Source organism: Tripterygium wilfordii, chromosome 7 (assembly GCF_013401445.1).
Source record: "Tripterygium wilfordii isolate XIE 37 chromosome 7, ASM1340144v1, whole genome shotgun sequence".
NCBI classification, from domain to species: domain Eukaryota; kingdom Viridiplantae; phylum Streptophyta; class Magnoliopsida; order Celastrales; family Celastraceae; genus Tripterygium; species Tripterygium wilfordii.
Window position 1 is genome coordinate 16,024,648 of NC_052238.1, and position 22,888 is coordinate 16,047,535.

The 22,888-nt window shown below is 36.9% G+C and overlaps 5 protein-coding genes across 5 annotated transcripts; 1 reads left to right on the plus strand and 4 right to left on the minus strand.

Moving 5' to 3' along the window:
• Window positions 1–2,363: 2,363 nt before the first annotated feature.
• On the plus strand, window positions 2,364–3,812 carry LOC120002883 (NAC domain-containing protein 6-like). Its single transcript, XM_038851739.1, has 3 exons — window positions 2,364–2,581; window positions 2,680–2,951; window positions 3,036–3,812. The coding sequence occupies exons 1-3, from the start codon at window positions 2,422–2,424 to the stop codon at window positions 3,471–3,473; spliced, it is 870 nt and encodes a 289-aa protein (XP_038707667.1). The 5' UTR covers window positions 2,364–2,421; the 3' UTR covers window positions 3,474–3,812.
• A 1,114-nt stretch (window positions 3,813–4,926) lies between these two features.
• LOC120001990 (endochitinase-like) lies at window positions 4,927–6,585 on the minus strand. Its single transcript, XM_038850521.1, has 3 exons — window positions 6,234–6,585; window positions 5,606–5,747; window positions 4,927–5,500 (listed from the first exon to the last, which is right to left on the minus strand). Exons 1-3 carry the CDS (start codon window positions 6,547–6,549, stop codon window positions 5,101–5,103), a joined length of 858 nt encoding a protein of 285 aa, XP_038706449.1. The 5' UTR covers window positions 6,550–6,585; the 3' UTR covers window positions 4,927–5,100.
• Window positions 6,586–11,653: 5,068 nt separating this feature from the next.
• Window positions 11,654–12,980, minus strand: LOC120001989 (endochitinase-like). The gene is made up of 3 exons (XM_038850520.1): window positions 12,524–12,980; window positions 12,306–12,447; window positions 11,654–12,200 (listed from the first exon to the last, which is right to left on the minus strand). The coding sequence occupies exons 1-3, from the start codon at window positions 12,948–12,950 to the stop codon at window positions 11,804–11,806; spliced, it is 966 nt and encodes a 321-aa protein (XP_038706448.1). The 5' UTR covers window positions 12,951–12,980; the 3' UTR covers window positions 11,654–11,803.
• Window positions 12,981–15,240: 2,260 nt separating this feature from the next.
• Window positions 15,241–17,876, minus strand: LOC120002658. Its single transcript, XM_038851418.1, has 9 exons — window positions 17,858–17,876; window positions 17,083–17,262; window positions 16,888–16,984; window positions 16,657–16,781; window positions 16,495–16,576; window positions 16,226–16,400; window positions 15,895–16,042; window positions 15,516–15,568; window positions 15,241–15,429 (listed from the first exon to the last, which is right to left on the minus strand). The coding sequence occupies exons 1-9, from the start codon at window positions 17,874–17,876 to the stop codon at window positions 15,241–15,243; spliced, it is 1,068 nt and encodes a 355-aa protein (XP_038707346.1).
• A 1,203-nt stretch (window positions 17,877–19,079) lies between these two features.
• Window positions 19,080–20,385, minus strand: LOC120001967 (endochitinase-like). Its single transcript, XM_038850498.1, has 3 exons — window positions 19,931–20,385; window positions 19,709–19,850; window positions 19,080–19,619 (listed from the first exon to the last, which is right to left on the minus strand). The coding sequence occupies exons 1-3, from the start codon at window positions 20,355–20,357 to the stop codon at window positions 19,226–19,228; spliced, it is 963 nt and encodes a 320-aa protein (XP_038706426.1). The 5' UTR covers window positions 20,358–20,385; the 3' UTR covers window positions 19,080–19,225.
• Window positions 20,386–22,888: the final 2,503 nt, after the last annotated feature.

Consider the following 22,888-nt stretch of genomic DNA (forward strand, 5'->3'; position numbering starts at 1 on the left):
GTGAATGAGGGTGAAATTAATGTATCTCACCTCAGACTCATCTCATGCTCACCTCAAACAATTATGAACCAATTAAATGTCCGTCAGTGTCATGAGTTCAAATCAAAGAGAAACAACGTAGCTCTCCATGACCATTGAGGGGGGACTTTAAAGTTGCATTTATAGCTGTAAAATAAGAACAGTTGGAAAAAAAAGTCACAAGACTCCAAACCAGGCAGGCAGGCACATGCATCGTGAAAAGCTAACAAGACAAAAATTAACCCCGACACACACTCTTGTATATTGCATGTTATCTTCTTAGGAAATAGGAATTAATGCATGCTCATGTGCCTGCTAGGAGTTGCATCTATAGCTTCTTTCTGTTTTTTTTTGTGTGTTTTCAGCAACATTGATCATTTTTTTCTTCTTCATAGAAACAGAGACATTCAAGCTTTCAATAATGGTTTTCCCATAACCAAGAAAACTCTTGGAAAACTAGCTTGTAACTATCTCTTTATTAATCTTTAAGCAAACCAAAACTTTTATCATATATTCAGTACTTCTCTTAATTAAACATTTTGTGGAAATAATGGTGGACTGCCCCAGAGGGAATATATTACTATAAGAAATTTGAATTGATCAAAATTATGATTATTACCTAAGAAGGAAAGACTTTTCATTCAGGTCTTTAGAGACGACTTCCAAGTCAAATTGTGCCCCCAACACAATGAAAATTTTGAAGTCTTTCCTTCCTTTTACAAGACTTTTGGAATCTAAAGAAAATGAACCACCACCACTTGTTAAATAATGACTCATATTAAAAGTATTACTTAATGCCTGCCTAAAAGCTCTAGGAATGGGGAACTTGTGTGAGAGAGGAGCATAACCTACCAATCGAGCTAAAACGTTCTAGGAAAGGGGAAGTGGTACAGTATTACTGATGTGGGTTGGTTATTTTTGTATGAGAGTATAATTATATTTTTCGGATACCTAGATAGTTGGTATTTCAGAGTTAAAACCCTAGCCGAATGTGTTACTGAAATTCCTATATTGAAAATAGCCGTAGACCCCGTGGACATAGACAAATTGTCAAACCATGTAAATCTTGTGTTCTTCTCTTCTCTCTATTTTTCGATTGCTTCATTATATTGTTTTATTATTTGTGATTGTTTACAAAGAAGTTCTTTTGCAACGCCACTTATATATTAATAATCATACTCTTACACTTATTGATGTTTTGATGTGTAATTTCATTTAATATGATTAAAACAGTTAAAATGTTTATTAATTCCTTGATTTACCAATCGGATCCCTAATCTTATATGCTGCTTTCAGAGAACTCAAATTTGGAGAATTGTTAAAATTGACAAGTAAAGCATGTTTTTGGTAAATTATTGGCATATAGCTGGAGTGGTTTTAAGAACCCGACTACTCATTTTATGTAACCGCGGCTAGCTCGGTGGTTAAGGGCATGTTAGTCATTTTTTATTAAAAATATTGATTTTAATATTAGTTGTTTTAGCATGTGGTTGGGAGTTCAAATCCGTAGAAAGTATTTCTCTATAGTTTTTACGACCACTCACCTTTTCAAAGGACATGTTAGATTGGGTGGTTACTCGATTATAAAAAATAATAATAATAATAGAGATTCGAACATTCAACGTGTTGTTGGAAATCTTAAGGAATGTACCATTAGGCTAAAAATTCGTTATTAAGGAGATGTAGTTATGCTCTCCTAGTAGATTTTGATCGTCTCTGGGAGCAGACAGACACTCATATTTAATAAATCTGCATGACATATTGGTTTGTGGATTATTATGTGAACTCGATTAGTTCATCAAATGCAGAGTCAAAGATAATAATTGGGTGTTCTTATAAAAAAAAACAAATGAGTTTGAATTTATACAAAGAGTAATCCTATGATGACCATTTTAATGTAAAATTTGAAGGTAATAACTGTCAGAAATCCTGTTTAGTATGACCAATTCACCTAAATGAACAGGACTTGCCGACCACTTATTAGTTTGAATTTTGAAAACAGTTCATAGTATGGTAGGTTTCTTATGTTGTTGTTGTGAACAAAAGACCAAAACAAAAGGAAACCGATTCATGTGTGTGGTAGGAACCTCACCTCACCTCACATGGAAAAAAAGAAAACTTTTGCCTGGAATTTCCAAGTAAAACTTCAAAACTTTTAAAGTAAAGAAGAGAATAATAAAACAGGTCAGCAGAGACTTGACTGTCAATTTCACCCAAGAATTTTGTGGTCTTTTTTTATGACCATGATAAAACCGTGTGGGTTCCATAACATTTCTGGGATTACCAGACTTGGTCTCTTTTATTGATCATACCAATATAAATATATCCCAAGACTCCACAAAACATATACCAAAACATACCAACTCTAGCTAAGCCACTACTACCATTAACTAGTCTATTACAATGGATACTAGTACTATTAACCTTCCCGGCTTTAGATTCCATCCAACAGAAGAAGAACTCCTTGATTTCTACCTTAAAAACTTGGTGTATGGCAAGAGTTTAGGTCTCGACATAATCGGGATTCGTAACATTTATCGTCACGATCCTTGGGACTTACCAGGTAGGGTACATATTCATATATTGCTTGCTTGCTTACTTTCATTTTTCAGGCTAATTAAGGTCAAGAACTTGATATATTTTTGCTGTACGTGTTTGTAGGATTGGCTATTAATGGAGAGAGGGAGTGGTACTTCTTTGTGCCAAGAGACAGGAGGCATGGCAGTGGAGGGAGGCCTAACAGGACAACAGAGAAAGGGTTTTGGAAGGCAACTGGTTCTGATAGGAAAATTTTCAGCCTCTCTGATCCAAAGAGGATTCTTGGACTCAGAAAGACACTTGTTTTCTACAGTGGGAGAGCACCAAGAGGAAACAGGACTGATTGGGTCATGAATGAGTATCGTCTGCCTGATTCTTGCAACTCTCCTAGAAAGGTACTAATTCATGCTAATTCTGTCTCTAATTATGTCAATTAGGAATTTTATATGTTGATGTGATTGGTATCCACAAAAATGCAGGACATTGTGTTGTGTAAGATATACAGGAAGGCAACTTCCTTGAAAGATCTTGACAAGAGAGCAGCAATGGAAGAAGAGACGAGGGCAAATACTACTTTTACTTCTTCTACTTCAATCCATCAATCTCCATCACCACCCCAAGTTTCTTCATTGGACACCATCATGTCATTTTGTATCAACCAAGAAGAGTCAATGGCACCTGTTTGTGCACCAAATTGGGTTTTCAAGCAAGAAGCAGAAGCAGAAGTAGTAGAAGAGAAAAATGAAGGACAAGCCCCAGTGACTAAATTGGGCAGGGGAAAGTTGCCGGAGCTCCAAGTACCCAAATTGGGCATGGGTCAGGAATGGAACCAAGACCCTTTTTTGTTCACACCCATGATTAGTCCTTGGCTCCACAATTTTACCACTCCGACTTATGCTAATGTTCTCAATTTTTAGTGGTGTTTGCAGATAACCCGAGAAGCAAATTAGGTAATTATCAAGACTTTCTATGTCATCTCTTCTCGTTCATCTTATAAACCACATAACTTGATACTCTTCCAGCGATGTCGGACATTTTCATGTTCCAACGGTTACAATAATCGTTGAACTGAGTCTGATAAGAGAAGAGGGTGACAATAACTGTAATCCCAAGTTTAGAAGCAGAGTAAGCATGTCTAGTTGTGCATTAAAATCCATGTAAATCTACTATAGTGTTTACTACTTTGTTTTCCTCCTGCTTGTAATTTTTGGACTTTGGAGTTTTCTATGGAAAATGATTGATAAAGCTTATGCGTGTCCTCTCGTCGAACACATTTACGTCATAAAATACAACTCCGATTCGCAAATCTTGAGCTTAAATTTGACCTTAAAATGTTTGAGTATCCAAATATTTATTAGACACAATTCTGTGGGTCTTAGAGTCTTATTTCGAACAACGTAAAAATTGTAACAATCGAAACTCAAACGAGTGACTTATGGTTATCCAAACACACTGACATTGAACAACTTATATCAAAAACACAATTCCGATGCGTAAACTTTGAGTCTCGACTTGACCTTTAAAATGTTTGAATCTCAAAAAATTGATTACACGCAATTCTATAGGTCTTTGAGTCTTCTTTCATACTCCATAAAAATCGTCTCAATCAGAACTCGAGTGAGTTATGGCCGTCTAATCATACAAATGTTAGAAAAAATATTTAATTGTTGAAATTTAGAAGTAAAACAATAAAATTGAGGGTTTTATGGTCAATAACTTATGGATCTTATGGGTTGGGAAAAAAAAATAGAATGAATCTATTGGAATAAAAGTTTGATTTGAGAGATCTACTAGAAAAAAATTAGAATGAATTCATACACAGGACGGACGGACTTGTAATTTTGTGAAGAGACCATAGAGGACTCTTAGAAGAAACTCTGGTACAACAAATTCCATTCCCTTGAAGCAGCTATTATATATAACATACATAAATTTTCAATGGAACACATAAATTTGCAAACACATTTAGTAACTAACATGAACAGTGAACTCCACACCCTTTTACATTTACAAGGCAAAGACATTATTCACGGTGAATATTTTCGATTTTGGGGGAAATAATCTCTCCACTAGCCTTTTTTGGTTCACGCCCAAATTGAAATGTTTTCATTGTCTGTGTGCAAATTAGAACACAGGTTATCTTTCGGTGACTAAATGTGATATTAGCCGTTTATTAATTACATGGGAAAACCTTCCTTTCATGGGCCTCGATTACAGGCTTGTAATTTTCTTGGTCCAGGCCTGAGCTTGCGTTTAATATGTATACTCTGGTTAAAGTGCATACCCATCTCACCAAGCATATAGTTGATCAAAGGCCCAGAATACATCTTCCAAGACGAAAAGTACCCATTTCGCTTATTGAAATCTAACTTAGTTAAGCTGAGGAGTCCTCGACATGAGTGTTTATATATAACCACAACACTGCTCATACATTATTTATTCACCATTTGACATAAATGACCTCTCAAGATCTTGTACCCAAGATAGAGATCATTAGTCTGATCACAACATATACATATATTGTTTTAAGCAGCAGTAGTTGTTTTACATATTTTCCAGTAACAGCAAGAGTCCAGACCCAAAAGGCTTCTGGGTGTAGCAGTCCAAGTTGTTCCCAGGGCTAACTCCAAGTATCTGGCAATACCTTTTAAAGAACCCAATCCTGTCCTCCACTTTTGGGTTACGTCCCTTGCCACATTCAATCCCTCCATTGATGATGTTTGTGACAACACCATACCCTGGAACCCGGCCAGCCGCTTTATCAGCAGCTGATGGTTTCCATTTTCCTGTAATCACATCGTGGCAAGAAGGTTTTGGTGACTGTGCAGTCATCCAGAACCAAATTGCTGTCTTGAAGGATATGACAGCATTAGTTGATACAAGGTCTGGATTGTTTATCAGGTCCGCTCCTATCGCTCGTCCAGCTTTTTGATAGTTGTAGTTCCTGAAGTTTATTAATTACCAAATTCAGTCGGTAAATTACATAGGCTGTTTGTATGAATTAAATCACCCTCCTCATCGATGCACATAAACTGTTTGTATAAATTACCATGTGAGTTGAATAGGACCACGGCCATGGTAGGACTTGGGACATGGATACTTAGGATCACAATATTTAGATGGCGGATTTCGCTCGCTAACAAAGCAGTAGCCCCAAGCAAAAGAACCATCAGGCGCAGTAGGCCATCCTCCTGTACATATATAACACAATCAAGTAAGTTCCTTTGTAATCATTTGGTGATCAATAGCTTAAATGATGAATCTCTTTGGGATCAATTAATTGTATGTGAACTCGAGAGATGTTAAGTTCAATTTTCACTAGGAATAATTAGGGTTGTAAAAAAATTATCGATATAACCGAATTGAGATCGATCGATTATTTTCAAAAAGAATTTACATATTTCTTTAAAAAATCAGTTGAAAATAAAAAAGATTGACGATTTTCACCCCTAGGAGCAAACCGTACCTTTATGATCACGTGTTGAGTTTTGATCAAACTTACCCTATTATCATCCGAGAAGCTTTTTTGTACGCGAATTTGACGATTCGAGTTTAAATACATATCGAATATCTAAAGAGAAACTTGTATATTGATTAAAAAAAAGAAATAAATTCCTTTGTGGTATTAAAAGTAAAACCAATCAATTACTTACCAGTACAGTAAAATAATTACTTACCAGTAGTTTCGTGGGAAGTTTGTGCAAGAAAAGCAGCGATCTCTCTTTTACGAGTGGCGTCATCTCCGGTGGAGCCAAAGGCAGGGAAGGACTTAGCAGCGGTGATGAAAGCGTCATATGTGTAGAATCCCCTGCCTGGACAAGCGTTATCATTTCTATGCTTAAGTAGATCATTAAACCTGTCTTTAGAGATTAGGCCCCCAATGTCAGCAACGACATTTTCACCATCACTAGCTTCAGTCTCACAATGCTTGGCTGAGCAAGCAAGGAAAGAGGAGAACAATAGAGAGACAAGTATGAAGGCTGGCAACTTCATTATTGTGAGTTTAAGGTTTGTGAGTATGATTTGTTAGTGTGTTTGAAAATAGGTATTTATAGAAAGTGATGTGGGTGTGTGTGATGTGGCTAATGGTTTTGTTAGCTAACAAGTGTGAGATATTTCATAGCTCTAGCCTCTAGGTTGTTGTCGTTTATTTACTAAAGTTGGAATAAAAGATGACGACGCATGATGAGGGGCGGCTTACTGTAGCTAAAACCACATCATGAGGGGCGGCTTACTGGTAATGCTAGGCGAGTTATTGAGTTGCAATGGGATTAAGTTTTTTGGTGCACATAGTTTAAGGAAATATATGAAGTATAAAATATAATGTGTCAAACTTCCAAACTAGTTAATAACAAACATTTTTCTTAACTCAAATTAATATAGGTTGGTGTGGGATAGTATGGACTGGCTCAAAGTTGACAAAGTGTTATTAGTGCATAGGACAGGTGGTTAGTGATGGTTCCGAGTTGAGGCCCCATGATTTTATAAGTGGACACCCAAGAGCGTTTGTTGCTGCATGAGGAAGTGGGCCCTTAAGGAGGAAGTTTGTAACACTTTACTCAAGTGGACGGGGTCACAAGCCTCTATAGTGTAAAACTTGGTGGTGTTGGACAAGCATCGAGTGGTGATGAGACTAAGTATCTTGTCTCATATCACTTAAGGAAAGATGTACAATACATAATATAATACGTCAAACTTCTAACTAATGATCAACATTTTTTTTCTAGGTTCAAAGTAGTATAAATTGATGTTGGGCTTGAAAAGATAAAATCATACGGATCAATATGAGATCGTTCAAAACAAATAAAAAATATTACTAATGGAAATGGGCGGACCGTTGCACAACCTATCACCAATTCAATCTTTGGAGTTCAAATTGATGTATTTTAGGAAACACTCCAACTCATGATCTGTGAACATTTTGCACATAAGTGCAAGGCTAATGAATGTGTTCAAATCTTTGTCAAGACCTATTAACATTAATGGTGTTATTTAAGTCTTCATAAAGACCATAAAAACAAGTCTCTCAAACACATCCCAATGACAACATAGGCGTAGGCCATATTGCCTTATCGCTCTTCAATGTAAGTTTGACAAAGTTGATATCTTGGTATCATGACTAATAGACAAATCCTTGAGATCAACGGTTGACGGATGAGCCAGCAAGATTCCACTCTCCTTTTTTCCATCCAAATCAAAATCTTGCTTTACCTAATGCAATCGAATGTCTTAAATTTAAAGTGTAAAATATAGTAGTTAAAATTGACTTCTACCAAGACAGTTGTGTAGTGGGTGTATACTACTTTGAAAGATTTGATTTAACCCCTTATCTACTACAACCTTCGAAGTGGTGGGATTTGATTGTTGTAATTGACTTGTATAAGTAATTGTTTTTGTTTGTTGTTGATTACTGAAAATAAGATTTCAGTTTACCTAACCCTAGACACTACACTCTCATAAACTTAAAAAAGAAAATTACTTGGTACATAGTTGTTGCATATTTAATGATTTAAGGCTTGTATCTTTATTATTCCCCGTACTATAAAAGAATTATCCTATGCGCACTTAATCAATGAATATAAGCGTGTATTTAAAATGCACAAATTAGATGTTCATAGAAGAATTATATATATATATATATACACAGCTTTTCTTGACTGAAAATAAGGACTGGTTTAATAGCCATTGGATCAAACCAAGCGACCAGATTAGATCTCAAAAACAAACCCTTTTTTTCCTCTCCCACGCGCGTCTACTTTTCGCCTTCTCTCAGTCGTGAACGAAAACCTCCTTCCCCATATATCTGTCGAGAGACCTACGGCTACCATAGCCGGCGGGCCTTTACAGTCCACCTCTACCGGAAATCACCCATAAATCTTCTAGAAATGTTTGCAATCTCCCTCTCCCTGATTTCGCAAAACCTTCTTCTCCATTCTCCATCTCTCTTTCACGACCAACCACCGTAGCCGGACCTTCTCTCACTCCTCTTCGAGAAATCACCCACGGTTCATCGCGATGACCTTCTTAAAAATTTGAGAAATTTTGGAATCTGATTTCAAATAGGTTTGTTCAACCATTGGTGTTGTTTGTGCCAATGAAAGAGAATCAAATTTTTTTTATAGATCTCAATCAATTTTATTGATATTTGAAGAAAACAAAATACAAGCCAAGACCACCAGATCCAGACTATCAAGACTCAACCCTAGAGCAGTAAAAATATATCTGCCCCATCAAACAAAAGAACAACAGAATTGAAGGCAACAGATACGACTACCCCAAAATTGAAGGCAAAGAAATGAAATTCAAATCCCGAGCTTCAGACGGTGAGAGCCCATCCGGTTATGGTGAACAACAGACACGATCTCGTCTTCGGATGAGAGAAGCAAGAGATGGACTGAGTGATTTCACGAAGAGAATGAGTGGAGAAGGTCCGACTATGGTGGTTTCGGGAGAGAGAGGAAGAATAAGAGAGAGAGAGGGAGAAGTAAGTCACGCGCGTCTTGATGCAATTGTTTGTGTCTTTAATTGGAAATCAGATCTGAGTCATTGACTTGATCTAATGGTTGGGAAGGGTGTACTTATTTTGTGTCCTTATTATGAGTCTTATAAGAGAAAACCTCTATATATATATATATATATATATATATATATATATATATATAAATATGTGGGTTGTGGCATTTGCTTGGGGATCAATGAATCATTCCAATCTTTACGTAAAATTCAACAGGAATTCCAAAAGAGAGTTTACGGTACAGGTTATGAGAGACGACTTGCTTGCATTACACTACATATTTTGAAGGATAATTATAATTATCATTTACATTAATTATATGAGCGTGACACCATTAAAAAAAACAAAAAAAACAAAAGTTGCCGAATCTAATCTTTAAATGAAGTAATAAATGCTTTGGTATAGTAACGAGATGCAGAGAACATGACACTTGTTCCCTTTAATCTAATGGTTTTCCAATTTCACGTTGAACATATCGTCCCAAAGTTACAAAAAAGAAAAAGAAAAAGAAAAGCAGGATTTACTCCTGGAAGTATGAAGAATATCCCAATCAAGTCCCTCCTACGTATTAGAGACAAATTGGACAAGGTACCCTAACTTGTAGAGATCTAAACGGACCCTCGACCTCCCCCTCCATGGTAAACGGGCTGGGTCGGGGATCTCCACATGATCCTTGTAATGAAGCAGGTCGTGCCAAGCCTGGCCCGGCGTAACTCATCCATTTGCGAAAATCAAATTTAGCCTAAATCCTAAATTATTTACATATCTTAACGAATCGTTAAATGACATTCACTTATTTATCAGTTCAAAAATCCTCTACTCCACCAATCTGGGTATTCAATCGCCAGCTTCTATGAAGAGAAATGATGATGAACGAAGGGGAGATGACAGAGAACTTGCAGTGGAGATCTTGGAGGTGAAGGCATGGAGCTCCTTATTCTTAAAAAGAGAATGATTTCGACTATAGTATATAACCCTAATCCCGTTTTACCCGAGCCTGCTTGGTCCACCAGGCTCGACACAGTAGCGGTCGGAAGACTCAGCCCAAGAAATTCCCAGACAGCCTCCGGACTTTTCTGGGATATGTCGGGCTGGCCCACTTTTTACTCCTACTAATTTGTACTGAAAAAGGATTTTTGGAGGTCGATACACTAGATTGTACTTAATTGTAAAAATGTGTAACCATCCTTTTAAAAAAGTACAATGAGGATTAGTTTTTACCAAAATGACCTCAAATTTTATTCTCTCTCCACGAACTGTGATACAATAGTAATACTTTTAAACATAAGATCCAATTTAGTGTTCAATTTATATCTTTTGCTCATAAAATGATGATACAAATGTTGGAATGTAAATTTGATTGCATTACATATTTACATGTCTTTTTGGTTCAATTGTATGATTTTAGTGGATTTTTTGTGTTAGTGATATTATGGTGATACATCTCTGCAGCTGTATATGTTTTTCCAAAACGAACAAGAGAGGTGCAAACCAAGAAAGGAAAAGTAATTAGGAAGAGAAAGCATGCATACTGGTTCAATTGTATCATTTTAGTAGATTTTTGGTGTTGGTGATATTATAGTGATACATCTCTGCAACTGTAAATATTTTTTCAGAACGAGCAAGAGGGGTACAAACCAGACAGTTCGAGGAAGGAGAGACGAGATAACGAAGCACAAACCAGATTGAGCAACTAAGCATAGTCCAGATCTGTCAAAAACGGAGACAAGAGCAACTCGATGCAGTCCAAATTGAGTAGCGAAGAAGAAGATGATGAAGAGAGGAGAAGCTCGGCCAAAAACGGAGAAGAAGACAATGAAGAACAATTCAGATCGAGAACCAGAACTAGAACCAGAAGAAGAAGGAGAGAAAGGAGGAGATAGTTTTTTGTAGAGAAGAAGGAGAGAAAGAGGGGACACATGGAGTTGGATAATTGGAGGGAGAAGAAGAAGAAGAAGGGTATTATAGGGATAAAACAAAAAATCTCTTAAGTCAGATGACCAAATTACCCTTAAATTACACTTTTTTACAATTTTAAAAATGTCCATAACCTTTTTACAATTAAGTTGTCCAAAGTACTCTTAGTGACAATTGTCTGTATTAAAAACTATATATGATATGGTCTCATTAGCATTTTTTGAGCTAAATGCGTTAATTTAGTAGTTTTAATAGAGATCCAAAAAACAAAAACCCTTAACAAACATATCACCAAGAAGCATTTAATTCGAACAAAAAAAAAAAAAAACGATACCAACTTTTTTTTTTATTATTTTATAAATCGGGGAAATCCGTTTGAGCGAGTATGGTTAGAAAGCAGCCAATTTCTTTTTCTCTGCAATTGAGTTGAACAATTTACAATTGGCTTTTCCTTATGCAGAGGTATCTCGATCTGCTCCTTTTATACCATGAAGAGAGGGAGGAGTCTCAACTGCTGATACATGTACTGGAGGTAACATGATTTGATGCACCACATTAGGCAAGCCAGCAATTATCGAGCTGAAACTTCCTCTCTCTCTCCATTGCTGATACGTAAAAAGTTATTTAGACCATGATGAAGTTACGTTGTTTATGATGGTGATATAATTATATCCATAACAGTACTGCTCCTATAATATTTATTCACCATTTTCACATTACATAAACACAAAATGCTCTCTCAAGATGGAGAGCATTAGTCTGATCATAACATACATATATATTGTTTTAAGGAGCAGTAGTAGACTAGTAGTTGTTTTACATACTTTCCAACAAGACGAGTCCAGACCCAAAAGGCCTCTGGTTGTAGCAGTCCAAGTTGGTTCCAGGGTTAACTCCAAGTATCTGGCTATACCTTCTAAAGAAGCCAATCCTGTCCTCCACTTGTGGGTTACGTCCCTTGCCACATTCAATCCCTCCATTGATGATGTTTGTGATAACACCATAGCCTGGAACCCGGCCAGCCGCGTTATCAGCACCAGATGGTCTCCATCTTCCTGTAATCACATCGTGACAAGATGGTTTTGGTGACTGTGCAGTCATCCAGAACCAAATTGCTGTCTTGAAGGATATGACAGCATTAGTTGATACAAGGTCTGGATTGTTTATCAGGTCCGCTCCTATCGCTCGTCCAGCTTGTGCATAGTTGTAGTTCCTGAAGTTAATTAATTACCAAATCCAGTCAGTAAATTACATAAGCTGTTTGTATAAATTAAATCACCCTCCTCATCGATGCACATAAACTGTTTGTATAAATTACCATGAGAGTTGAATAGGACCACGGCCATAGTATGACTTAGGACACGGATATTTAGGATCACAATATTTAGATGGCGGATTTCGCTCGCTAACAAAGCAGTAGCCCCAAGCATAAGGACCATCAGGCGCAGTAGGCCAACCTCCTGTACATATGTACACACAATCAAGTAAGTTCCTTTGAATTTGTTATATTAGAAGTAAAATCGATCAATTACTTACCAGTAGTTTCATGGGAAGTTTGTGCAAGAAAAGCAGCGATCTCCTTTTTACGGGTGGCGTCATCGCCGGTGGAGCCAAAGGCAGGGAAGGACTTAGCAGCGGTGACGAAAGCGTCATATGTGTAGAATCCCTTGCCTTGACAAGCGTTATCATTCCTATGCTTAAGCATATTCTCGAACCTGTCTTTAGAGATCACACCCCCAATATCATTAACAACAACTTCATCAACACTAGCACCACCACCGCCGCACTGGCTTTGGCAGCCATTGCCGCAGTAGTCACTGGTGGTGCCACACCATCCCCATTGGCTGCAACATAGATTGTCGGGGCACACGGCACCACCAGCTTGAGTCCCACATTGCTCCGCTGAGCAAGCAAGGAGACAGGACAGAAATAGAGAGAGAAGTATTAAAACCCACAACTTCATTATTAATTGTAAGTCTAAGGTTTGTGAGTATGATTTGTCTGCATAGGTATTTATAGAAAGTGAGGTAGAGTGTGCGATGTGGCTAATGAATTGTTAATTAATAAGTGTGACGTCATATATATAATTGACAGCTTTAGATTGTCGTCATTTATTTACAAAAGTCGGAATAAAAGAAAACGCATGACCAGGGGCGGCTTTCTCATTCTCGAGCTAAAACGACATGTCGTTGTCGTGGGGGCAGCTTTGTTTGGGGTTTTTTTTTTTTTTTTTTTTAATTAAGCGTTTCTGCAAGTTGTATTCTAGATGTTGATAAATGATCATGACTTGTAGGCAAATCCTTGAGACTAACGGTTGATGATGAACCAGCAAGGCTTCTCTCTCCTTTTTTCCATCCAAATCCAAATCCAAATCCAAATCCAAATATTGCTTTACCTAATGCATACCAAGTGTTTAAATTTAACTGATAAAAAAAAGTATTTAAATTTAAAGTGTAAAATATAGTAGTTAAAATTGACTTCTACCGATTGAGAGAATTGTAGTGGGTAGGTAATACTATTTTGAAAGATATGATTTAAACCCCTTAGCCACTACAACCTTTGAGTAGTGTGATTTGAGTGGGGATCATTCCAATCTTTTATGTTAAAGTCATTAGGAATTCCAAAAAGAATTTAGGATATAGGTGAAGGGAGATGCCTCTTGTGAAGACAATAGTTATATGAAGTTTGCATTACTACATATTTTTGGCTACGAGTTAAGAAATCAATGAATCATTAATACTCTGTAAATATTTATTCCTCTATTTATTAAAGATATCGTCCGCTTTGAGTTTTTCGATTTTCATGTATATATCGGACTCGCAACAGCTTCGTTTGTCTCTGGGCCGTCTCACTTAATTGTACTTGAGCCCAAAGAAAATGTCTTATACATTTGATCATATGGGGCGTTTCTTTTATAAACCCACATTATTTGGCTTAATCAAAGCGATGTGGGACAAATAACTCGTAACAAGTGGAAAGGTGGAGGCCCGTCCAACAGTATCGAGACATTACTCTAATACCACAATTGAAATTCCCAACCTTACTCACATTCATGATATTGTTCGTTTTGAGTTTATTGATTTTTTTGGATGCATTAGACTCATATGACTTGTTGCTCTCTCGACCATCACCTAATAGTAGTATAAACTTTAACCTAGAGAAAATGTCTCATACATATAAATGATGGCTTTCTCTTTTAAACCCACATCATTTTACTTAACCAAACCATGTGATGTGAGACAAATAACTCGTAAAAATTTGAAGGATAATTATAATTATCATTTAAAATTATATGAGTGTGACACCATAAAAAAGTTGGATAATCCAATCTTTAAATGAAGTAATAAATGTTTTGGTAAAGTAATCAATGCAGAGAATACGACACCCACTAATGGTTTTCAAATTTCATATCGTCCCAAAGTTGAAAAAAAAAAAAAAACAACAGGATATGCTCGTGGAAGTAAAGAAGAATATCCCAATCAAGTCCCTCCTACCGTCCTACGTGTTAGAGAGAAACTGGACGCGGACCTGACTTCGTAGAGATGTAAATTGGAATGGAGGGGAAGCCCGCTAGCCTGACATGACCCCTTGACTTGGGTCAACGGGCCATGCTAGGCCCGACCCCCTCCATGCTAGGCCTGCCTGACGAAAACAACACATTAGACAAGGCCTGGAATCCAGCTGAACCTTCTTCTCCTACACACAAGGGATCTCCACATTGCTGATATGATGTTGTAAAATTATATAGACCATGATGAAGTTGTTTATGATCAGGAATCCTTACGGCTTCACAAATTGATTAAACTAGTTTTGTGTGCCCGCGCTTCTCGCGGCATGCGGCATGCAATGCAATTTTTATGGAACCTTGTTAAATTAAAGGTACTTTGTTAGTTTTTTTAAAAAATTAATTAATGATTTGGTGAGTTGACTGTGATTTTGTCATTTTTGGTCATAAATTGTTTCTAACATTAACATTATCTTTCACGTGGTCTTTGCAGTTACGTTGTCGATCACCATTGCAATGATATCCAATATGTAAACATTGTCAACTCACAATGACATTATTTAACATAGTAATTCCGTATTTGGAAAGAATAGATGAGGAAATCGTTAGACTTTCCTATTGGTATAAAATTCTCTTTCATAGTTATTGAAATTATTAAACCTAAACAGTTAACCGACAGGATGTCATCCTACAGTGTTTAACAAATGAAGCAGTTAGACATAAGTAGACCTTAGCATCCATGGGAAGTCTAATATGAATCAATGTTTGGCTTCTTTCTCTTGTATCTCTTCTTGTTGATTTTGTCTGGCAAAGTACTATTAGCGGACATCCCTCCATCATTGTCTGCTGGTTTGTCCTCTGAAATTTCTTCAATCGACCTACTATCCTCGCTATGAAATATATGTTGAGCAGGAGAATCTCTTGATGCACCAACAACCTGCAAAATCGAGTTTTTTTTTTTTTTTTGTTAACTCATATTTGTACAGTAATGAAAGCAATTTATCTTAGAAATGTATTGCTAACCTCAACACTTATTTCTGAATGTACTATTGGTCGTTTGTTACGACTTATAACCCCTGCATGTGCATCTCATAGATTATTTTTTAGATATTATTTTTTATTGCAGGGTTCTAAAGTAAAAAAATTATTGAACCATATTCGTTTATGCAATACCTATTCATAATTTTTTGGTGAAACTTCTACATCAGATTCTTCTAGTTTAATTCCATCAGGTCCAGACCTTTTGTGCTTTCCACTCTTGTCCATGTCAAATACTTTGGTAATTGTGTATTCTTGATTTCCATAAATCAAGTTATAATCCGTTAATTTCAATTGAAATATAAATTTTCGGCCAGCAAGATAGTGCAATTGCTGAGGTACATCGCGCATAGCATAGTTGCACCGTAATGACCAATTAGCTGGGTCGCTGAAACGCCAATGATTTGATGAACTTCTCTGTCGAACATTGTTAGCGTTGTTTCACCAGTGTTGTCAACAACTAATAATTCAACCTTGTAGCTGTGAAAGTTATTATTTTTGCATTGATCATTCTGTATTTTGCATAATGTTACACAAATAGAAAACAATAACAGATAAGTAAAACTTATTACCTGGTATTTGGGAAGACAGAATCCTGTTGGCAGCTATTGCAAGTAAATATTTTTTCTTTAGGTTTCAGTTTTTTTTTTTCAATTTTCACAAGAGTAGTAATACCAACCAAGCTTATTTTGAACCTCTGATATCATTGCTTCGAGAGTAACAATGACTGAATTGTTGTTTTCTTTTGTAGGTTCCATGGTAGTCAATTCGTTAATTGTCTTCCTATTTTCTGTCATCTGTTGTTCCAGCGGCAAAGATGATGGAATTTTTGCATCTAGCAGCATAAACGATGATTGATCCATACCAAATCTGAAAGGTTTATTTTCACACATAAGGATATTTATAGGTAAATTGAAACTGATATTTAAATGATTTATGTAGCAGAGTTGCAAAATAATCTTACATTGCAAGTATTTCTCGAGTCTCTTGTGTGTCTATGTTTACGTATGTCTTACTTGCAGAAGTAGAGGAGAGGCAGATTTCACCTGGCCAATATTCAAAGATATTTATTATTAAAAAATGTATGAGATCTGTTTATTATTTTCTGGGGCCACGATGCACTAACCCATAAATTTCTTGACAATCGTTGGAGTAACGACAACAACGTAAGGGCCTTTTTTTAAACTCGATATTAAGTCGACAAAGGTGTTCGCCTTATCTGCCCACAGAGTTGTATTCATTCTACAGTCTCTAAAAAATTGGAAAAGAACTGTCAGAATTGATACTTTTGCGTACATTAACAGATGAGAATAATATGTGTTTTTGGCATATGAATGTTAGAAACATTGGCACAAACCTTTCTATGTCGATTTTTAATTCCAACTTGTCCACTGAAGTTCCATTCACGTTAACCTTTTCAATACTTCCCATTCCATACATGAAGCCAATGATATCTGTTGAATTTGAAAGTTAGATATTATATCACAATTGTGCACAGTGAAATTGTACATAGAAGGACGGAATTCATATATTAGATAAATTATTTGTTTACCTGTTACATAAGCGTTGTTGTTCAAGCGCTCTTTGATTTCCTTGTTCTTCTTGAAGTAGAACTTGTGATTTTCAATTGGTGCACCAGCATAGTCCGGTATTTCTTTGAATGAACTTGTTGGTAGGAAAATGATTTGTTTTTTTTCTCGTACAGGTTTGTAAGCAACCTCTTCTTCTTCGACTGTGAAATTTCGTATACGATAAACGATAAACGACACCCTCCTTTATTTTTCCACGAAACTGTTCAATTTGACTTTTATGGATCTTAGCATGTGCTTGGGTGCCCTTATTTGTTTTAAGAAAGAAAAAGATGGTAGTATGAAGATATGTCATAATGGAACAAATTATTTTTTACGTAAAATTCAACAGGAATTTTAAAAGAGAGTTTAAGATACAGGTTATGAGAGACGACTTGCTTGCATTACTACATATTTTGAAGGATAATTATAATTATCATTTACATTAATTATATGCGCGTGACACCATTAAAAAAAAAAAAAACAAAAGTTGCCGAATCTAATCTTTAAATGAAGTAATAAATGCTTTGGTAAAGTAACAAGATGTAGAGAACATGACACTTGTTCCCTTTAATCATCACATCACACTGCACTAATGGTTTTCAAATTTCACGTTGAACTTATCGTCCCAAAGTTAAAAAAAAGAAAAGAAAAGCAGGATCTGCTCGTGGAAGTATGAAGAATATCCCAATCAAGTCCCTCCTACGTATTAGAGACAAATTGGACAATGGACCCTAACTTGTAGAGATGTAAACGAACCCTCGACCTCCCCCTCCATGGTAAACGGGCTGGGTCGGGGATCTCGACACGATCCTTGTAATGAAGCAGGTCGTGCCAAGCCTGGCCCGGTGTAACTCATCCATTTGCGAAAATCAAATTTAGCCTAAATCTTTAATTATTTACATGTCGTAACGAATCGTTAAATGACATTCACTTATTTATCAGTTCAAAAATCCTCTACTCCACCAATCTGGGTATTCAATCGCCAGCTTCTATGAAGAGAAATGATGATGAACGAAGGGGAGATGACAGAGAACTTGCAGCGGAGATCTTGGAGGTGAAGGCGTGGAGCTCTTAATTCTTAAAAAGAGAATGATTTTGACTATAGTATATAACCCTAATCCCGTTTTACCAAAGCCTGCTTGGTCCACCAGGCTCGACGCTCTAGCTGTCCGGAAGACTCAGCCCAAGAAATTCCCAGACCGCCTCCAGACTTTTCTGGGATAGGTCGGGCTGGCCCACTTTTTACTCCTACTAATTTGTATTGAAAACTAAGATATGGACCTAGTTGGATAAGACATTTTGAAAATAACAGATATGTTAGCAGAAATGGTGGTAGCAGAAATGTTGGAGAATTTTAATAGCAGAAATGCTGCTCGAATGCTGTGTGGTGTTTGGTTGAACTTTTACTGGTAACATTTTTACTGCGTAGCATATATTAAATGCCAAAAAAATCCGTTTGATAAGGTAGTAGTATAAATGCTACTAAAAATGCTTATCCAAACGGAGCCATGGTCTCATTAGCATTTTTTGAGCTAAATGCGATAATTTAGTAGTTTTAATAGAGATCCAAAAAACAAAAACCCTTTGCCAACAAATCACCAAGATGCATTTAATTCGAACGGAAAAAAAAAAAAAAACGATACAAACTTTTTTTTTTTTATTTTATAAATCAGGGAAATCCGTTTGAGCGAGTATGGTTAGAAAGCAGCCAATTTCTTGTTCTCTGCAATTGAGTTGAACAATTTGCAATTGGCTTTTCCTTATGCAGAGGTATCTCGATCTGCTCCTTTTATACCATGAAGAGAGGGAGGAGTCTCAACTGCTGATACATGTACTGGAGGTAACATGATTTGATGCACCACATTAGACAAGCCAGCAATTATCCAGCTGAAACTTCCTCTCTCTCTCCATTGCTGATATCGTAAAAAGTTATTTAGACCATGATGAAGTTACGTTGTTTATGATGGTGATATAATTATATCCATAACAGTACTGCTCCTATAATATTTATTCACCATTTTCACATTACATAAACACAAATGCTCTCTCAAGATGGAGAGCATTAGTCTGATCATAACATACATATATATTGTTTTAAGGAGCAGTAGTAGACTAGTAGTTGTTTTACATAGCTTCCACCAAGAGTCCAGACCCAAAAGGCCTCTGGTTGTAGCAGTCCAAGTTGGTTCCAGGGTTAACTCCAAGTATCTGGCTATACCTTCTAAAGAACCCAATTCTGTCCTCCACTTTTGGGTTAGGCCCCTTACCACATTCAATCCCTCCATTGATGATGTTTGTGATAACACCATAGCCTGGAACCCGGCCAGCCGCGTTATCAGCACCAGATGGTCTCCATCTTCCTGTAATCACATCGTGACAAGATGGTTTTGCTGACTGTGCAGTCATCCAGAACCAAATTGCTGTCTTGAAGGATATGACAGCATTAGTTGCTACCAGGTCTGGATTGTTTATCAGGTCCGCTCCTATCGCTCGTCCAGCTTGTGCATAGTTGTAGTTCCTGCAGTTAATTAATTACCAAATCCAGTCAGTAAATTACATAAGTTGTTTGTATAAATTAAATCACCATAAACTGTTTGTATAAATTACCATGAGAGTTGAATAGGACCACGGCCATAGTATGACTTAGGACATGGAGATTTAGGATCACAATATTTAGATGGCGGATTTCGCTCGCTAACAAAGCAGTAGCCCCAAGCATAAGGACCATCAGGCGCAGTAGGCCATCCTCCTGCACATATATATACACAATCAAGTAAGTTCCTTTGAATTTGTTATATTAGAAGCCAAACCGATCGATCAATTACTTACCAGTAGTTTCATGGGAAGTTTGTGCAAGAAAAGCAGCGATCTCCTTTTTACGGGTGGCGTCATCGCCGGTGGAGCCAAAGGCAGGGAAGGACTTAGCAGCGGTGACGAAAGCGTCATATGTGTAGAATCCCTTGCCTTGACAAGCGTTATCATTCCTATGCTTAAGCATATTCTCGAACCTGTCTTTAGAGATTACACCCCCAATATCATTAACAACAACTTCATCAACACTAGCACCGCCGCCGCCGCACTGGCTTTGGCAGCCAGGGCCGCAGTAGTCAATGGTGGTGCCACACCATCCCCATTGGCTGCAACATAGATTGTTGGGGCACACGGCACCACCAGCTTGAGTCCCACATTGCTCAGCTGAGCAAGCAAGGAGACATGACAGCAATAGAGAGAGAAGTACTAAAACCCACAACTTCATTGGTGCAAGTCTAAGGTTTGTTTGTATGATTTGTTGATTTGTTTGAATAGGGTATTTATAGGACGTGAGGTGGAGTGTGCTATGTGGCTGATGGATTGTTAATTAATAAGTGTGACATAATTGATAGCTTTAGATTGTCGTCATTTATTTACGAAAGTCGGCATAAAAGAAAACGCATGACCAGGGGCGGCTTTCTCATTCTCGAGCTAAAGCGACATGTTGCTGTCGTGGGGGCGGCTTTGTTTGGGGTTTTTTTTAATTAAGCGTTTCTGTAGGTTGTATTCTAGATCTTGATATGATCATGACTTATTGGCAAATCCTTGAAACCAACGGTTGATGATGAACCAGCAAGGCTTCTCTCTCCTTTTTCCCATCCAAATCCAAATATTAATTGCTTTACCTAATGCATATCAAATGTTTTAATTTAGAGTGTAAAATATATACTAGTTAAAACTGACTTCTACCGATCGATCGAGAGAATTGTATAGTTGGTAATAAATACTATTTTGAAAGATTTGATTTAAACCCCTTATCTACTACAACCTTTGAGTGGTGTGATTTGCTTGTTGTAATTGACTTCTCTATATAATTGTTTTTGTTTGTTGTTGATTACTGAAAATAAGATTTCGGTTCACCAAACCCTAGACAATACACTCTCATAAACTCTTTTTTTTTTTTTTAAACAATGACTTGGTACCATTGCTGTTGCATATGCTTAGGGATCAAGGGATCATTCCAATCTTTTATATGTAAAAGTCAATACGAATTCCAAAAAGAATTTAGGATATAGGTGAAGGGAGATGACTCTTGTGAAGACAATAGTTATATGAAGTTTGCATTACTACATATTTTTGTCTACGAGTTAAGAAATCAATGAATCATTAATACTCTGTAAATATTTATTCCTCTATTTATCAAAGATATTGTTCGCTTTAAGTTTACCGATTCTCATGGATACATCGGACTCGCAACAGCTTCGTTTGTCTCAAGACCGTCTCACTTAATTATACTTGAGCTCAAAGAAAATGTCATATACATGTGATCAGATGGGGCGTTTCTTTTATAAACCCACATTATTTGGCTTAATCAAAGTGATGTAGGACAAATAACTCGTAACAAGTGGAAAGGTGGAGGCCCGTCCAATAGTATCGAGACATTACTCTAATTCCGCAATTGAAATTCCCAACCTTACTCACATTCATGATATTGTCCGTTTTGAGTTTATTGATTTTTTTGAATACATTAGACTCGTATGACTTGTTGCTCTCTGGATCATCACTTAATAGTATTATAGTACTTGAGCCAAGAGAAAATGCCTTATACATATAAGAGGATGACTTTCTCTTATAAACCCACATCATTTGGCTTAACCGAACGATGTGAGACAAATAACTTATAACAATTTGAAGGATAATTATAATCATCATTTAAAATTATATGAGTGTGACACCATAAAAAAGTTGGATAATCCAATCTTTAAATGAAGTAATAAATGTTTTGGTAAAGTAATCAATGCTGAGAATACGACACCCACTAATGGTTTTCAAATTTTATATCGTCCCAAAGTTTTTTAAAAAAAAAGCAGAATATGCTCGTGGAAGTAAAGAAGAATATCCCAATCGAGTCCCTCCTACCGACCTACGTGTTAAGAGAGAAAGTGGACGCGTGCCTAACTTCGTAGGGATGTAAATTGGAAGGGAAGCCCGCTAGCCTGAAATGACCCTTGACTTGGGTCAACGGGCCATGTTAGGCCCGACCCCCTCCATGGTACACGGGTTGTGTCGGGGATCCCGACACTAGCCGGCCTGCCTGCCGAAAACAACATATTAGACAAGGCCTGGAATCCAGCTGAACCTTCCTCTTCTACACACAAGCTAGGGATCAACACATTGCTGATATGATATATTTGTAAAATTCTATAGACCATGATGAAGTTGTTTATGATCAGGAATCCTTACTGCATGCTTCACAAATTGATTAAATGGTGGCTTTTAACATGATGCAGATTTCTATCTAAACAACTATTATCATTATCAGCGATGTCTATGCATTATGCAATGTCTCCTCTCCCATATATAGCTAAAACACCTCATCTTCCAAAACTTGCACGTTTGTGCATAATCTGCAGAGCAGGCTTGGCAATGAATAATGATATGATGCCAATACACATCTCCCAACCATTTTCATACAGATATATATAATCTGAATTGCACGAGTGGTATTGACACCATTATCATTGATGAGATAAAAAATAAAATAAAAACCAAGCATGGTATTTGCACATGCAGGGCATTGTAAGACTTACCATGTGTGGAATCTCAACAAGTAGAGGGAATCCAGCTGATATCTCCCGCAGACAAGGATCTGTGCATCATTTGCATTGCAATAATTATTAGACCATAATAATAATCACTATTTTCAATGCAACATTATTGTCAATCATGTGAACATTATTTGATCATGATTTGGTTTTCTGTTATTTTAATTGAAACAGCAGGAATCTTGACATCGATGCTATTCATCAAAACATT

Coding starts and splice junctions, on each gene's coding strand:
- LOC120002883 (XM_038851739.1), top strand. CDS start 2,422: ATGGATACTAGTACTATTAACCTTCCCGGCTTTAGATTCCATCCAACA. Junction 2,582..2,679: donor CGATCCTTGGGACTTACCAG/GTAGGGTACATA, acceptor ACGTGTTTGTAG/GATTGGCTATTAATGGAGAG. Junction 2,952..3,035: donor CTTGCAACTCTCCTAGAAAG/GTACTAATTCAT, acceptor ACAAAAATGCAG/GACATTGTGTTGTGTAAGAT.
- LOC120002658 (XM_038851418.1), bottom strand. Junction 16,782..16,887: donor TTAAAAATCGACATAGAAAG/GTTTGTGCCAAT, acceptor CCAATTTTTTAG/AGACTGTAGAATGAATACAA. Junction 16,577..16,656: donor GATTGTCAAGAAATTTATGG/GTTAGTGCATCG, acceptor AATATTGGCCAG/GTGAAATCTGCCTCTCCTCT.
- LOC120001990 (XM_038850521.1), bottom strand. CDS start 6,549: ATGAAGTTGCCAGCCTTCATACTTGTCTCTCTATTGTTCTCCTCTTTC. Junction 5,748..6,233: donor AACTTCCCACGAAACTACTG/GTAAGTAATTAT, acceptor ATATATGTACAG/GAGGATGGCCTACTGCGCCT. Junction 5,501..5,605: donor GGTCCTATTCAACTCACATG/GTAATTTATACA, acceptor AATAAACTTCAG/GAACTACAACTATCAAAAAG.
- LOC120001967 (XM_038850498.1), bottom strand. CDS start 20,357: ATGAAGTTGTGGGTTTTAGTACTTCTCTCTCTATTGCTGTCATGTCTC. Junction 19,851..19,930: donor AACTTCCCATGAAACTACTG/GTAAGTAATTGA, acceptor ATATATGTGCAG/GAGGATGGCCTACTGCGCCT. Junction 19,620..19,708: donor GGTCCTATTCAACTCTCATG/GTAATTTATACA, acceptor AATTAACTGCAG/GAACTACAACTATGCACAAG.
- LOC120001989 (XM_038850520.1), bottom strand. CDS start 12,950: ATGAAGTTGTGGGTTTTAATACTTCTCTCTCTATTTCTGTCCTGTCTC. Junction 12,448..12,523: donor AACTTCCCATGAAACTACTG/GTAAGTAATTGA, acceptor ACATATGTACAG/GAGGTTGGCCTACTGCGCCT. Junction 12,201..12,305: donor GGTCCTATTCAACTCTCATG/GTAATTTATACA, acceptor AATTAACTTCAG/GAACTACAACTATGCACAAG.